The sequence below is a fragment of the Primulina tabacum genome, chromosome 17, assembly GCF_025594145.1.
Source record: "Primulina tabacum isolate GXHZ01 chromosome 17, ASM2559414v2, whole genome shotgun sequence".
NCBI classification, from domain to species: Eukaryota; Viridiplantae; Streptophyta; class Magnoliopsida; order Lamiales; family Gesneriaceae; genus Primulina; species Primulina tabacum.
The window spans coordinates 33,683,285-33,701,170 of record NC_134566.1 but is presented as its reverse complement, the minus strand read 5'-3'; the positions used below and the strand labels follow the sequence as shown (position 1 = coordinate 33,701,170).

At 34.7% G+C, this 17,886-nt stretch overlaps 1 protein-coding gene and 1 long non-coding RNA gene across 4 annotated transcripts in view; both read left to right on the top strand.

The window, feature by feature from the left end:
* The window catches only part of LOC142531663 (phototropin-2-like), a 74,661-nt gene extending 56,880 nt beyond the window's left edge, over window positions 1-17,781 (top strand). For 2 of the 3 annotated variants that reach the window (XM_075637885.1, XM_075637883.1), the window contains 7 exons: window positions 342-448; window positions 3,909-4,043; window positions 4,394-4,445; window positions 16,189-16,301; window positions 16,868-17,008; window positions 17,112-17,215; window positions 17,330-17,781. In XM_075637885.1, the coding sequence (XP_075494000.1) occupies window positions 342-448; window positions 3,909-4,043; window positions 4,394-4,445; window positions 16,189-16,301; window positions 16,868-17,008; window positions 17,112-17,213 (650 nt within the window). In that variant the 3' untranslated portion in view covers window positions 17,214-17,215; window positions 17,330-17,781. The remainder of the gene's footprint in view (window positions 1-341; window positions 449-3,908; window positions 4,044-4,393; window positions 4,446-16,188; window positions 16,302-16,867; window positions 17,009-17,111; window positions 17,216-17,329) is intronic. The other variant, XM_075637884.1, reaches the window with a different exon arrangement.
* LOC142531666 (uncharacterized) lies at window positions 14,271-16,188 on the top strand. Its single transcript, XR_012816355.1, has 2 exons — window positions 14,271-15,832; window positions 15,922-16,188. It is a non-coding gene; the product is annotated as an uncharacterized LOC142531666 (long non-coding RNA).
* Window positions 17,782-17,886: the final 105 nt, after the last annotated feature.

Genomic DNA, 17,886 nt, shown 5'->3' with positions numbered 1-17,886 from the left:
CAGCACTAAGTGTACACCCACCTGCTTAATTCTGTAACCTTTTCCATGTAAAAGAAGTGATCCTTATGAAAGACTTGAGATCCGAGTTCTCACGTCTTGATATTTTATGGCTTCCATTTAGTTGAATGTCATACCAAATATCTGGTACAAATCATCTTTCACATCCCTTTATGATATGTGTAGCATTTCTCAAATTTCAAGTTATATTACAATAAAAAAGTGTTAAATATTGTGACCAAGTTGAAGTTACTTACATGGAACATTTTAATGTAGCCGCGTGTGAATTTGTTTTGATGTGTGGATTAAAATGTTTATTTTATTGTGTTATCATTTCGCTACAGGAATAATTTATCGGGACTTGAAACTAGAAAATATTCTTCTTCAAAAAGATGGGCATGTTGTATTAACTGACTTCGATCTATCATTTAAGACAGCTTGCAAACCTCAGGTATGTACATCTAGTATAAATACTATTATTTACTTATTTGTATTTGGAGTATTCTATTTGTTTGTTTCCTTTATTTATACTTATGTTCAATTTAGTGAAGTGCACAAATGCGCATAGAGAGGTGATTTTTTCTATGTCGATGATCACGTCTCTTAAACCTTATTTTCGTTAGTTCCATTTGGATATCTCTTGGAGAAAAATATGTTTACTAGGTGACTTTTTTTTCTGGCATACTGTATGGTCGGAAGATGAACATGAGTTTCGTTTTCTCTAATCAAGTAGTGAAGGCTTATATAATTAGGTGCGACAACAGAAACCATGAATATTCCAGTCTCATCGTCTTTAATCAACAAATTTTGTCATAATTGAATTTCTGAAGCCAAGAATCTATACACCTATAAAAGTGTGGATATTTGAAAAGTTTTCCAATTGTGAACTGACATAATTACCCTTCACATGTTTTATTCTTTTCATTATCAAGTAACATATGTAGTAATTCTATTAATCAATAATTAATACTAATTAACTACATTTTATGGTTATGGTTTTGTGTTTTTGATTTTCTACTCTTATCTTTTTTTCGTTATAATATTTAATTATGTCATATTTCATTCTATTTCTTTTAAAAAAACAATATTTCATTATATATACATACAAATGTGTGGATTTTTCTAATCGTGATAGAAATAAAGTTGAGTTATATTCATAATGAAATAACCCATTATAAAGTATATATATTTTTAAAAAAACTTTCAAAAAATTATATATATGAAGGACCCATGATAAGACACAAATGTCCTCCTTATTAATAAAAATCCAAAAACTCAATAAGGATATATATGTAAAATTCTAACAAATTGCTAATGAATTATCACTACAATTACATTGATTGCAGTAATTTATATCATTTCAAGAATAAAATGTAACTCCTAATTAATTTTCTCAAATAATTCATCTTTATATTACCTTTAAATATTTTATCCTTTTAATTTTCTCTCTACATCATATTTTATTATTTTAATGCAGATTTTAATTATATTTTTTAGTGCATTTTCTAATTAAGTAATAAATTATAGTATCACAAAAAAAAATATGAAAAAATTAATTATATATGCAATAAGTAGAATAACATGATAAATATAAATAATATGAAGTTTAATACTGATATATTTTCTGGTTTTTTAACTAAGAATTGAAAATAAGAGTTTAATAAATTATTTAGGAGAATTTTTATCAATAATTATGAGTGTTAATATATTAATAATACATAAATTATGAATATCTTAGAAGAATTCAAACAATTTAGCTATAATAAGAAAATTTAAAGATTTTAGTAACACTTTTTAAAAAAAATTATATATCAAACAAATTTATATATTCAATAAACAAAAATTTGGTAGCATTTGAAATATCTACTAAGAATGTTAAAGATTTAGATAATAAGAGTCTAAAGGTAAACCCGACCATGGTTTTCAGGAACAATGAAACCAAAATCAGAACTAATTTTTATTGACTTCAGTTCCAAAATCAGCTCTCATAATATATAAATTTAAGACATAACTGTTAAACAATTAATTTCATTGTCTCACATATTGTATAACTATTTTATTTAAGATTTAAAAATGCATGAGAATACAATTTTTTTTAAAAAAATTATATATCAGACGAATTTATGAATTTAATACACAAAAAAAATTATATATCAGACGAATTTATAAATTTAATACACAAAATTTGGTAGTATGCGATTTTTTTTATTTATAATTTTTAATTTATATATATGTTTTATAATTATTTATGAAATTTAGAAAAAAAATTAAAAAATCTACAGTCAAGTAGGTGACAAAAACATTGCATATAATTTGACTATGATACAACTCTAAAACTAAAAAAACAAATGATTTCAATGTTCAATACTACGACCTATTTGATATTAAAAATGGATCAAAAAAACAAATAGTTTGAAATGTTCAATGAACATACATATATAAGTACTAAACACATACAAATACATAATATAATATAATATAATATAATATAATATATATATATATAACAATGCTGGATAAATTATCTATGATAGAGAATTATAAAAACAAAAGGTAAAAAGTTCTGTAGGAGGTTAAATATTTTTAAATTAAATATTATGAGTTATAGTTTACTATTAATATTATTATTTCATTAGTTTTGATAATATTTTGATGAGACGAAAGTTATTTCCTACTATAAAAAATAATATATGACATAATCCTTATAATAAATATAAATTATAATGATCATTGATTAACATCTGTCAAAGTATTAGAGCTTTTACATATGATATTTTAACATCTTTATTTATTTTGAAATCAAACTAACTAATTCAACAAATACAAAAAATAGCATTTTTTATGCATTTCAAATTTTTATGTATGAATCATACCAGTAATTTAAAATTTATATTTAATAATTATTCTATGAGTTTATTAGATTTTATTATTTTTACTATATAATCTTTTTTAAATGTGTATTTCATTACATATGTTGATTTATTTATTATTTTAAAATTATATTTAACAAGAAATTAATAATCATCGATGTAGTTTATAAAAGATAGATTATGATATAAAATTAATTATCTATGTTATAAAATTCTAAAAACAAAAGTAAAAAAATTATGTAGGTGTTTAAATATTATTTAAATGAAATATTATGAGTTATAATTTACTATCAATATTATTATTTTATTAATTTTGATGTTGTTTTGATGAGTTAGTCACGATATTTTAAATTCATAATTATTTATCGTTAGTGTGATTGATTTATGTAAATTATGATTTATGCATTGATAAAGTTCACAATTTGATTGATTTTTAGTTTATTGTGCCTTAAACGTGGTGTTTGGATATATTTTTTTAAAAAAAATTGTTTCAGTTCATTTTATTCTATATATTATGCTAATTATAATTTATTATATATCATAAAATTAACAATTTGAATTTGAAGGCAAAAAATTTGAAAGTAAATTATATAAGTTTTTAAATTAATTTGTTCGTCTAATATAACAAGATATTAAAATCAAATAAATAACAAAATGATTCAAATTATATTTTTAGAAAATCAAATTTTTATTTTTATCATATAATTGTTATTTACGTGCATCGCACGTGCTTCATGGTAGTATACTTAAAAGTATAAGACAGTTTTCTAGTTCTAAACAATTTAACTGCCGATTGAGTAAAAGAATCAGTTGCTACGTTTTCGATTCCATTCAGTCACACGTCTTTGTTGGCTTATTTACAAATATTATGCATGTATTTGTTTTGAAACTAACTTTCAACTAAATGTTAGCAAAATCACTCTTTTTACATGTTTGAAAATATTTGGTGTCTAGTCACGAAAATTGGAAAATTTTCTTGTCTATTGCTTACTATTGCTTATTCTAAAACTGATCGATGTGAGTTATTGTAATATACTGAAGATGACAAATTTCCAGGTTATTAAGCATCTTCTTCCAAAGAAGAGAAGATCTAGAAGTGAACCACCTCCGATATTAATTTCTGAACCGAGTGGTCAATCAAATTCGTTTGTTGGAACTGAAGAATATGTTGCTCCGGTACAGTCGAGTGTCATTTGGTGTTTTATTTGTCTTTGTGCGTTCTCTTTACTTCATAAGTACAGCATATATTCTTCAGAATTTTATGGTTTTCTAACCATAATTTATATCATTAATCTAGCCAACAAGACACTTAAATGTGTTTTAGGAATTTGATCTGAAAGCAACTAAATATTCTATAACGAAACAAACTGAAAGTAGGATTCCTGATGTGTTTGATTTACACTTGTAAAACCTTCAGCAGGGCTACCCTCAGGTTTCTAGTGCATTTGAACTTTTAACAGATAGAAAATCAATTTCCCAGAAATCGTTTCTATAACCACTTATTTTGATGGTTGATTTGAATGCAGGAAATTGTCAAGGGTTCAGGTCATAGTAGCGCAATAGATTGGTGGGCTCTTGGTAAGCATATGAGCTACATGCATCCCAATTTAGTATTTTCATTGCATGGAAAGCCATAAACTGAAGATGTATTCTATTAGGAGCTGGTTTTGGGTCTTATGCTTGGTAGATCACACTCTTGCCAGTGCACCATAAATTTTTATCATTAGTGCAATGTCAATTCAATACTTCATAATAGAAACAGTCTTTTTTAGGCTGCATGAAAACAACTACTGTACCCAATCTATTCTTAGGGGCAGAGACTTAATAATGGCTAATTGGATACAAGTACACTTTTAGATTTTTCATGTTTTCTTTTGTTGGTATAGAGCAGAAACCCAAACAAATAATTCGTGGCATCAAAAGAAAGAAACTAAAGAAAATGCATCTTGTATTCTCATAGTTCTTATCAACTGCAACGTTATTTATAAAGAGCTGGAAAAATATAACAGAAAACCAAAATATCTTCCTAATTACAATTCAAAATAATTCAAAAATTTGGTCAATTGACCAATTATTTTGCAAATCTTTAACAATAGTTACTAAGGCACATTTCCAACACTCCTCCTTGCCTTAGTAGCTGCAGAGGTCTAATTGTTTCTTAACATTTCAAATCTAGCTTTTTGTAGAACCTTGGTTAAGATATATGCAACTTGATCCTCAGTCTTGCAATAAAACAATTTGATTTCACCATCCTATCATACTTTTGTTCTTGACGTGCTTAGCCTTGCCATAAAAACGAGGATCTTTTGAGATTCCAATTGCAGCATGGCTATCTACATGCATATGTGTTGCTTCATTTTGCTCCATTTGTACGTCTGCAAGTAATTTTCGGATCCAAATTTGTTGATCAAGCACCTTTTGTCATCAAATATGACTTTGAAGCTTTTTTAATTTAACTAGCAAACTCTAAGCAAGTTTTGATCGATATTTAGCATATATAAAACATCAATAATTGTTTATTATTTAGATTTGATTAGATTTAGGTTATTCTGTTTTCTTAGTTTGTTATTTTGTTTCCTTAGTTATTTAGATTTGATTAGATTTAGGTTATTATGTTTCCTTAGTTTGTTATTCTGTTTCCTTAGTTGATGGGATCACATCAACTATATATAGTTGGACTGTATATTGTTATTGGAAGATAATAAGAAAAACAGTCTGTATTGCTTCATGGTATCAGAGCCGATCTCGGTACCCTAGCCGCCTCTTTTCTTTCTTATTCGTCCGGTAGAAGCAGTCCATAGCCGCCTCTTTTCATTCTTATTAGTACGGCAGCCCTCATCCCTTCTTCGTCCTTAGTCGTTCAGCCATACGCATGACTAATTACGGCACTAACTACGGCATGACATCAAATGCATCTTCCTCGGAAGTCACTTCCTCTGAAGTCAATTCCCCAATCTCCTCCATCCCTAACTTCTCCTCTAATATTGTTACAAACCACAAACTCCATGGCAAGAATTATCTTCAATGGTCACAATCTGTGTTCATGTATATTTGCGGTAGAGGGAAAGATGGACATCTCACGGGTAAAACTACGGCTCCGCAGACTGCGGATCCCAAACACCGATCTTGGAAGATTGATGATCACCTTGTTATGTCTTGGCTGATAAATTCCATGACTACTGAAGTTGGAGACAGTTTCCTACTTCACAAAACAGCCAAGAACATATGGGAAGCGGCACTTGAAACATACTCAAGCACATAAAATACCTCTGAACTACTTGAGGTTGAGACGAGACTGTATGATCTTAAACAAGGGGATATGAGCGTTACTCAATACTATAACACTCTCACACGCTACTGGTTGCAACTAGACCTATACGAAGTATATTCTTGGAAGTGTGTTGATGATTATGCACTGTATAAGAAGATTGTTGAGAAGAAAAGGACAGTTCGATTTCTCCTTGGCCTAAATAGAGACCTAGATGAAGTCAGGGGGAGAGTCATGGGAATCAAGCCATTTCCTAACCTTAGAGAGGCCTTTGCAGAAGTTAGGAGAGAGGAAAGTAGGAAAAGGTTGATGTTAACAGAAAGTAAATCCGGAGTGGAAAGCTCGGCTTTATTCACCTACGATTCCTCTCAACCCAATAGGTCTGGCAAGGGACGGCCCTGGTGTGACCATTGCAAGAAACTGGGTCATGTCAAGGCTACTTGCTGGAAATTACACGGCAAACCAGTAGACTGGAAGCCATCCGTGCAAATAATGCCACCACCACAGAGATTAGTACCGAGGGTAGTCCTTTCACTAGAGAGCAAATAGAGGCACTGTAGAAAATGCTAAATCAAACATTGAGCCGCGGACAACTATCCCATGCACCTGCCGAGTCACACACGGTGTTTCTTGCACACCAAGGTATCATGTCCTACGCTCATATTGTCAAAAATAAATCCTTGCAGCCATGGATAATCGACTCAGGGGCCTCAGATCACATGACTGGAAACTCCAACCTCCTAAAAAATTATCAGCCATGCACGAATAATTCTGGAGTCCGAATAGCTGATGGCTCTTTATCACCCGTGGCAAGAATAGGATCAATTCAATTGACAAAGGACCTTCAACTTTCTTATGTTCTTTATGTTCCAAAATTGAATTGTAATTTGATTTCTATCAGCCGACTTACGCGGGATCTTAATTGTGTGACTAAGTTCTATTCCAATCTTTGTGATTTTCAGGCAGTGGATTCGGGGAAGGTGATTGGCAATGCTGAGATGCATGATGGCCTGTATTTGCTCAAAGGAAATAATCTCCTCAGTAGACAAGTTCACTCACCAGGCCTTGGTCCTACATCAAATTCAGTCAAGTGTTTCCCAAATTCTGTGTCTTTTTCTAATTTAGCGTCTGTTGAAAGCCAAGTTATGTTATGGCATCTTCGCCTTGGTCATCCTAACTTTGATTATATAGGAAAGTTGTTTCCCCATCTATTCATTAATAAAAGTTCAAGCGTTTACCAATGTGAATTTTGTCAACTTGCTAAACATACAAGAAGTATCTATCCAAGCTTACAATACAAAACTTCATCTCCATTCTCTATAATTCATAGTGATATCTGGGGACCCGCACGCGTCAAGAATATTAATGGGGCTAGGTGGTTTGTTACATTCATAGATGATCACACAAGAATTACTTGGACCCTTCTCATGAAGGAAAAATCAGAAACATCCATGATCTTCCAAACCTTTCACTCCATGATATCCACCCAATTCCAGAGCAAGATCAAAGTTCTTAAGACTGATAATGCTAAGGATTACTTCAACTCTGTCCTTGGATCTTATTTTTCCAAACACGGTATCATTCACATAAGTTCTTGTGTGAATACCCCACAACAAAATGGAGTGGCGGAAATGAAAAATAGACACTTACTCGAAGTTACCCGTGCTATCATGTTCACCAACAATGTCCCTAAGTATTTATGGGGAGAGGCCATTTTTACTGCAACTTACCTCATCAATAGGATGCCAAGCCGAGTCTTAAAATTTCAAACCCCCCGTAAGACACTTCTTAATGCATATCTTCACATTCAGTCCTTTTCTTCCGATCTACCACTCAAAATCTTTGGATGTTCTTCCTTTGTTCACATTCACCAACATCATCGCACTAAATTCGATCCAAGATCTCTAAAGTGTATATTTATTGGATACTCCTCCAACCAAAAAGGTTACAAGTGTTACTCTCCAATCACTCGAAGAGTATACAACACCATGAATGTAACATTCTTTGAACATCAGCCCTACTTCTCCAAATCCGACTTTCAGGGGGAAACCCGGACTTCGGATCCTTTCCTAGATATCAATGATTTACCAGCCCAACAAATACCCGCTCCTGTGTATCTTCTCGAGCCTGAAATAGTTCTAGCACCAGCCCAAAAAATGTCCACTTCTGTGTCCATACCTAGGCCTGAAATAGTTCCAACCTTGGCTACTCCTACTACTGAAACTGCTCCACTTGATCTAAAACAACCACAAGTCGACACTCACAACTCCGAACTACGTGTCTATAGAAGGAGAAATCCCATCGAGCATATATAGGACATCATTCCAACTCAGAATTCTCAATCATCAACACCAGACTCTCCTGCCCATGATGATTATATGATTGATGATTTGGATCAGCCAATCGCCCATCGGAAAGGTGTTAGAGGGTGCACTAATCATCCTATTGAGAAGCATGTTGCCTATGGAAAGTTGCTGCCTACTTACAGAACATTTATTTCAACTCTTGACAGCATTCAAGTGCCTAATTCTGTACAGGAAGCTCTAAGGATTCCAGCATGGAAGAAGGCAGTTGAATAGGAGTTTAAGGCTTTAGAAATGAACAATACATGGACTGGCAAAAACCCAGTTGGTTGTAAGTGGGTATTCACAGTAAAATACAAAGCAGATGGCAGTGTTGAAAGATTCAAGGCTAGACTTGTGGCCAAAGGTTTCACGCAGTCATATAGGATTGACTACCAGGAGACATTTGCTCCAGTTGCCAAACTCAACACAGTTCGAGTTTTACTCTCTCTTGCAGTGAATTTGGATTGGCCTCTTCACCAACTTGATGTAAAAAATGCCTTTCTGAATGGGGATTTAGAAGAAGAAGTTTATATGACTATCCCTCTAGGAATGGAAACCAAGCCAAACAGCAGGTTAGTATGTAAACTTAAAAAGTCCTTGTATGGCCTGAAGCAGTCACCACGAGCTTGGTTTGATAGGTTTGCTAAGGTTGTAATCGCTAATGAGTATCACCAATGTCAGGCAGATCATCTATTGTTCATAAAAAGCAAACCAGGAGGGAAAATTGCTATTCTCATAGTATATGTTGATGATATCATACTGACAGGAGATGATTCAGAGGAAATTATCAGTCTCAAAAATATGTTGGCTGCGGAGTTTGATTTCAAGGACCTTGGGAACATGAAGTATTTTTTAGGAATGGAAGTGGCTCGGTCCAAATAAGGAATTATCATATCCCAGAGAAAATATATACTAGATTTGTTAAGTGAAACAGGTTTACTTGGATGCAAAACTGTTGACACGCCTATGGATCCTAATAAGATAATGATCAGGAGTGAGGACAGCAGCCTTGTTGATAAAGGAAGGTATCAGAGACTAGTTGGTAAGCTCATCTATCTATCTCATACTAGACCTGACATTGCATACTCTGTCAGTGTAGTAAGTCAACACATGAATGATCCAAATGAGGATCATATGGAAGCAGTGATTTGAATTTCGAAATACCTGAAGATGACTCCAGGACATGGTCTTCTATTTAGAAAGTCTAAAAATCGGGATATAGAAATCTACACCGATGCTAGTTGGGCAGGAGAACTAACAGATAGAAGATCAATCACTGGTTATTGTTCATATGTTTGGGGTAACCTTGTGACGTGGAGAAGCAAAAAGCAAGCTATTATTTCTCGCAGTAGTGCTGAATCAGAGTACCGTGCCTTGGCATTAGGATTTGTGAAGGAATGTGGCTTCAAAGGTTGTTAAAAGAGCTCAAGGTTCAGACACAAGACAAAGTAAAGATGTTTTGTGACAGTCAAGCTGCCATCAGTATAGCCAAGAATCCTGTCCATCATGACAGAACTAAACATATTGAGATCGATAGACATTTCATATCAGAGAAGGTGAACAATGGAATTGTTCAACTCAGTTATGTTCCAACACGACAACAGATTGCTGATATTCTCACCAAAGCACTTCCAAGAGCTGCTTTCAATGAATTAAACTCCAAGCTTGGTTTGCATAATATATACAACCCACACTCCCCTTGTTCCTTCCAAGCTTGCTTACTAGTATCTGGAAAATGGTCCCAATCAATCCTTTGGTGAGTACGTCTGCAGTATGCTCCTTTGTGGAAATGAAAGGAGTGTAAATCAGCCCACTATCCAGCTTTTCTTTTATAAACTGTTTGTCCACTTCAACGTGCTTTGTACGGTCATGTTGTACCAGACTATGAGCAATATTAATAGCTGATTTGTTGTCACAATAAAGTTTCATCGGTCCTTTCCATTGAACCTTCAAGTCTAAAACAATTTTCAGCCACAATAATTCACATATACCAAGAGCCATAGCTCTATATTCAGCTTCTGCACTGGATCTTGCCACAACTTCCTGCTTTTTACTTCTCTATGTCACAAGATTACCTCCAAGAAAAGTACAGTAACCTGAGGTAGATCTCTTATCGATTATAGATCCTGCATAGTCGTCTGTATATGCTTCAAGGGTCAACTCCACTTTCTTGAACAAAATTCCTTTTCCCGGTGTGCCTTTCAAGAATTGAAAGATCCGATGTATAGCTCTACGATGTGGCTCTTCGGGGTCGTGCATGAATTGACTAACCACACTAACTGCACAAGTTATATTTGGTCGTGTGTGAGATAGATAAATAAGTCTTCCCACTAGTCTCTGATAAGATCTCTTGTTCACGGTTGAGTCTTCCACATTATCCCCTAGCTTGTGGTTAAACTCTATAGGTGTCTCTGCTATGTTATGTATTTTTGCTGAGATATGAAGATTCCTGCTTGAGAATGTGCTACCTCGATTCCCAGAAATACTTCATCCTCCCATGCTCTTTCATTTCCTATTCTTTCATCAAACATATCTTCAAAATCTCCATTCCTTCCCATTCATCACCTGTCATTATAATATCATCGACATAGATTAATAATGCATTCAGTCCCCTTGAACTCGAGTATTTTACAAATAGGGTGTGATCACCTTGGTTGTTTGTACCCTGTATTGAGCATCGCCTTAGTAAATCTCCCAAACCAAGATCTTGGATTGTTTTAATCCACATAGAGACTTTCTTAATGTATAGCTGGGTAGGTGTAAGAGCTGTAGGTGATGTAGAAGGAGCATGATCAAGGGGAAAAATTCATTGTCCCTGAAGATAAGGATCTTCATTGAAAGTTACATCGGCAATGATATAGACTTTCCTTGTGGGAGAATGTAACACTTGTACCTTTTTTGAGTGGAGGAATAGCAAAGAAGAACACATTTGGGGGCCCGAGGATCAAGCTTTCCCCTCTTATGAGAGTGAACATGGACAAAAGCAACACAACCAAATATATTTGGAGCAAGATTGCCAAAAATGTTAAAATCTGAAAAGAACTTCAGCAAGGTATGCATGGACTTTGAAAATCAAGAATTCTGGTTGGTAATCTGTTAATGATATGAGCTGTTGTTAAGACTGCCTCTCCCCAAAATTGTTTATGAATATTTTTTTTAAACAAGAAGGCTCTGGTAACTTGCGCTCAGCCACCCCATTTGTTGGGGTATATTAACACGAGGATTCGTGTATTATGCATTTTTCCTGGAAATATGGTTTAAGAACTTGATTAAAATAGTCTCTAGCATTGTCATACCACAATTTTTTGACTTCCTTATCAAATTAGGTCTTAATCATGTGACAGAAGATGGGGAAAATGGTGCTGACCTCAGATTTTGTTTCATAAGGAAAATCTAAGTTATACGTGTACAATCATCAATGAAGGAAATAAACCATCGAGAACCAGATATGGTAGGAATAGTGGATGATCCCCAAACATCACTATGAGAGAGATTAAATGGAATAATGGTTCTTTTACTGCTTATTTGCAATGAGACACGTCTGTGCTTTGCTAGTTCACAAATAACACACTTAAAATTATCAATATCCAAATCTTTGAACAGAAAGGAAATATAATCTTAAGGACTCTAAACGATGGGTGACCAAATCTGGCCTTTTATTGAATTTAGAAGACTCTGAAAGTAATGAGGATGGAGAGGGGTTCGTAACTCTCTCCCGACCACTCGATTTTTCAAGGTAGTAGAGACCGTTCTTTTCTCTAGCATGTCCAATCATCCTCCTTGTCCCCTGTTCCTGAAAAACAATGTGAGAACCATAAAAAACAGCAGAATCCTTTGTGAGTTTTTGGATTGACAACAGATTTGTAAAAAGTTTTGTGACATACAGGACATTTTTAAGAGTGAGGGTTTTGTTTATAACGTCTCCTTGTACTGCTACTGTTGTGGCAGAACCATCAGCCATTGTTATCTTTTTGTGCGTGGGCAAGGCTCATATATGACAAATTTTTGTGGACAGTGGGTCATGTGATCTGTAGCACCCGAATCAATGACCCAAGAGCTAGTGTTGACAGTATCCAAGACGTTGAAGGCATGAGAAGAAGAAAATATACCTGAGAACACCAAAGTGCAAGTTCCCAGAAAATTCTTTAGTTTCTCCATTTCTTCTCTGTTGAATTCGCTGGGTGATCCTTGAGGGTTATTTTCTCCAACTTGTTGATCACTGGAAGTTGTAAATGTCTTTCCTTGTCTCTTTGAATGTCCACCTTGGTTTGTCCAATTTTTAATCGATCTTTGTGGCCGGCCGTGGATTTTCCAGCATTTGTCCTCAGTGTGATTGTCCTTTTTATAGCGAGGGCACCACATGGAATTTTTAATGTCTAATTTCAATGAAAAATCAGGTTATTTATTATCCTTTCCTGCCGACTGCTCGGTGCTAAAGTTCCTCCCTTTTGTGGTTGCAAGGGCTGAATTGTATTCTATCATAACACCTCTTCTTCCTTCTTCAGCTCGAACAATTGCAATTGTTTCATTTAGTATTGTTAGATTTGCTTTTCCAAGAATTTGTACTCTCACAGCATCAAATTCATATTTAATCCAGCCAAGAAGTCATAAATTCGATCTTTTTCAACCAACCTTTTAAGAAGTACTGCGTCATCACGACATTTCATTTCTGTGCATTGATAATGATCCATCTCTTGCCACAAACTTTGTAGAAGATCGGAATATTCTGTGATTGACCAATTTCCTTGTTTAGTTGATGAAATCTTTGTCTTGATTTCATAGATTTGTGCAGCATCTCGGGCTTTGGAGTATGTTTGCTTCACAGTTCTCCCATATGTCCTGCAGTGGTGAGGAACATGCATGTCTCGCTGATTTCAGGCATCATGGAGTTCCATTATCAGGACATCACCATCGAGTCTTGTTCATCCCATGCTTGAAATCGAGGGTCTCCCTCTTTTGAGCCAGTACCAAGTAGATGACTCAGTTTGCCTTTTCCCTTCAAGAATCTGCGAACCAATCGAGACCATTTGAGGTAGTTCTTCCCATGCAGCCTATATGCTGAGTGAATGTTTTGTAGCTCCGCGGTTGATGTCAGATTGCTGCCCTCATTCTATGGGATCTCTTTGGTGGCCTTAGCGCTGTTATTATCAGATACTTCTGACATATTTGCTTGACAACTGGTTACGTGATTGAGGGGAATAGAGATATCGGTGATATAATGGTGACGAAAAAAAATTCACTGATTTTTTACTTAAAGCTCTAATGCCATGACAAAAGTTTAGAGAGAAAAATATAACTCTTTTATCTTAATAATGATGATTACATCGGTTTATATATAGACAATAATCAAGATCTAATTTAGGAATATTAAGTCCTAGGGAATTTACTCTAATTTAAATCCCACACAATCTGGAAATATATAAACTAAATTATTCACACAATCTTGTTTGATTGGGAAGAAATTTTCCCACACTTCCAGATGTGATCCAATAGATTATCTGATGATCCACTACTCAGCAAATCAAGTAAACCCTTAGATGCCTTAGTTTTTCCATTTCCTCATGGTCAAGTTCTAAAATATGATAAATAATTGGCATAATTTGGTTTTAGATGAGTGGTCGAACTCCATCTCTAGAGCCATCTCATTAAGTTTTTCAAACCACGATATTTTCTTCTTCCATTTACGAATCAGATCTATCCTGCGAGCTCGATCCAAATTTCTTGATGAAGATGACAAGCTATAAACCAAATGGACTTGAGAAGGGACTCCGTTATTTTTTAAAGGTCGTTAATCTTCGGTTTGTTTATTTGAAAACAACATTCATTCCTGCTGTAAAATTGTGACATCAGGTCTTGCAACCTCCGGGTACTGTTCTTCACCGACTGGAATTGATATGATCTCGGTTTTTATGGGATCGAACTTCGTCACAAGAGATTCCACTTGATTTTGGGGAAGCAAATTTGTCTTCCAGTTTTTGAGGAAGGGTTGGGTATTCTGTGCGCTTTTGCCTTCAAAATTCTTATGGACTGATTTCATGTGGAACAAGTACTGACATTAGTGCTCTCCAACTAGATACCTTTTAGAGCGGGCATCTCCCCTACTCAGTGTTGGCTCCTTTAGATAGGACTATAGCACATGCAGGGATTGATTGGGGCCTGGGTGTCGGTAATACCAGCTTCTGGGACAATACCTGGTTGACGTCAGGTCCCTTTTCCAGTTTGCGCAAGGTGACTGGTCCTAGGGATGTTAGGGTTAATTTCTTTTGGTATAAGGTCGGTGGCACGTCGAGAAACTCCTTCAGGTGTTGTTCCCCCAAACATTGTTAACACCATACTAAATGTCCTGATTTCAGAATCTTTGGTTGACAAACTTATCTGGAAACATAGTTCTAGTGGTTCTTTTTCCACCAAGTCAGTATGGCAGATTATCCGCTCATTAAAAGACATAAAATCCATCTATACCCCACTAATTTACTTTATCCTACCATTTCCTTTTTCTATTCGAGGTTCCGAGCTAGGAGAATTCCAGTTCACGACATCATTTAAAGCTCGTGGAGTTAAGCTAGCGTCTAAATGTCAATGCTGTCAAAGCAAAGAAACAGTGGAGCATCTCTTCTTTTCAAGTGACATTGCTATTCAGGTATGGACACATTTTGTTCGATTTTTGGGGGTTGTCATTTTGGAAGGTTAGAAGCTTGGACAAAGGTGGCAGCACAAGGGGCACATCAAAGGGGATATTCCCTTTCTTATTATCTGGTTTATTAGGGTTACACCCAACAACTCCAAGCATAGGGACATCAAGTGTTTAGCTTCTAGAAATATTCGAACTATTTCATCCCATATCACTATTTGTGCTAACGGGGGGATGTGTAAATTTGAGCATTGGAGAGGATATTCTTCTACTGCCAGAGTTTGGGGTGTCTCATTTAATATGGAAAGAGTTACTCGTGTGGCTGTGATTAAATGGATCAAACCTCTTCGGCTCATTCTATTGTAATACGGACTGCTGCTCTCGTGGGAATCCAAGAGAATCTTCCTAGGGTGTTCCCATCTAGGAGTTTCAAGATTATATTGGAGTCGGGTCCAATCTTAAGGCTAAATTGATGGCTATTGTGATGGATTGGAATTTTGCCAACAATATTGTTGCTTCCGGCTTTATCTTGAATCAGACTCGTTTGCTCATCATCAAACAGGATCATTCGGCTTGGGAATGAGATCAATATTAACTAGAATTCGACCCATTCACCCAAATTTCCAACCCACCTCTCTCATATTTATCGGCAAGGAACACATTTGTGGATGTTTAGCTAATGCAACCTTCAAAGAAAGATGGTGCCATTTATTTTTGGAGAGTATGTTTTCCACTCAAGTTCGGTTGGGATGATCTTATTTCTTACTTATTCCAGGGTCATCTGATGTTTTAGGTATTCATCTTGTGCAGCTTGTAGACTTGATCTCAGTTGCTAACAACTAAACTAGAATGTTTAGTGACTGCGGCATGGTCAGTCATCCTGTTTGTTCCAGAATACATATTTTATTCTTAAAGTGCTTTCTCATTAAAATCTGTATTGCTTATTAGATCATTCTTTATATTTTAATTAATAATTAATTAAATATACTTTCATCGTGTCAAATAACTGAATTGTTAACTTTGATTTCTTATGATTTCCATTTTGACATTTTTTTTTCATTTTAATTTAAAATTCAGGTATTTTGCTCTATGAAATGCTTTATGGCCGCACACCATTCAGGGGGAAGAATAGGCAGAATACTTTTGCTAACATCTTGCGCAAAGGCCTCACCTTCCCAAGTAGTATTCCCGTAAGGTCCTGTTACCTAATAAGTATATATAGTAAACTGGCACAATATTGAAATTTGAAATGTATCAAGCACAATCAGTTTCTAAAGTATCATGAGTGTGCTCACAAAGTAAACCTTCAACTGTGTTGCATAACGCTATTTCCATATTCCTATTAATAACCTTACTCATGGCAGTCATTGGAAAGTTTGGTTTCGATAATGATATTTTCGAAAATTGTGCCACCTCTACAGGATCACTTTACGAACAATATATCTATGTATACATTGAATACTTGATTTCCTAGATATAGGAATTCCACTTAATATGGTGAGGGGCAAGGGGAACAATTTGAGAGATTGAAACAGTAAATAACAGAATTTAGATCTCCCAAATTTATTAGAGATCATCTGCTCTGTATTCATTTATTGTGTTCTCCTTTTTTATTCTTCTACCTCTACAACGAATGGTGGTGAAATTGAAGCAATTGAGAATGCATGATTCATGTATGCAAAAAACTTACTTTATTTAGAAACTGTTTTAAAAGGCAGATACTAAAGGCTGAAATTCTGATATGACAAAATTCCAGGTGAGTCTTGCTGCAAGACAGTTGATTCATGCGTTGTTAAATCGAGATCCAATTGGGCGTTTAGGATCATCTCGTGGTGCAAATGAGATCAAGGAACATCCTTTTTTTCAAGGAATAAATTGGCCTCTCATTCGTTGCATGGTAGCAAATCCTTTAATTAGGATACTAAATATTGGATTTCTAGCTATTTATATGTATATCATGGAAATGGTTTACTATGTAACCGGAAATCTTTTGCAAGTAGAAGCCACCCCCACTGGATGCACCTCTCCAAATAACTGAAACTCTAGACGATGCAAACTGGAGAGGCGATGGAGTACTTAAAAATTCAGTGGAGTTATTTTAGAGGTTTGAATAATGTTGTGTTTTAAGTATATTTTGATGTATCGATTGTCACATTGAAAAAAAATTTCATGGAAAGAAAGGGACAGCTATATCTTATTGTTCAACGGTAAACTGCAGGCCTCTCGACGCGCACACTTGATGAGGAATGAGCTTCTTGAAATCTACAAATCTCTGGCTGTAGTTTGTGAATAATGAGGGAAGATGGCAACATGAGAAAATCTCTGGCAGTGGTTTGTTTTTACAAGTGTTTTCCCCAGTAATGGCCCTGCCAGTGGCGAAAAAGGGTTGCACGTGAAAACTTAGCTAATTTGGAAAAGCTAATGGAATGTGTACTAATAGGCCATAAATACGAGGTTAATACAAATTGGAAACATAAGGAGTCTGTGGGCCTATTGTTCCTGGTGGTTGTGTATGTTGCGAATTTGTAATTTATTGTGTTAATATAGAGATCATTGTAGGAACGAGATGTATTTCGTCAAATTAATATAGCGTATAAAGTGATCAAGAGATAATTAATTTTACATGTTAAAATATAACATTTATTTATTTTCTAATGATATTTTAAAGATGACACCTAACATATACATTGCTACTAATATAGTTTGCGTATTACAGCTGTGCATTGAAGCAATTCAAACGAACATCCATTTGACCTTCAAAAAGAAAAACATCCA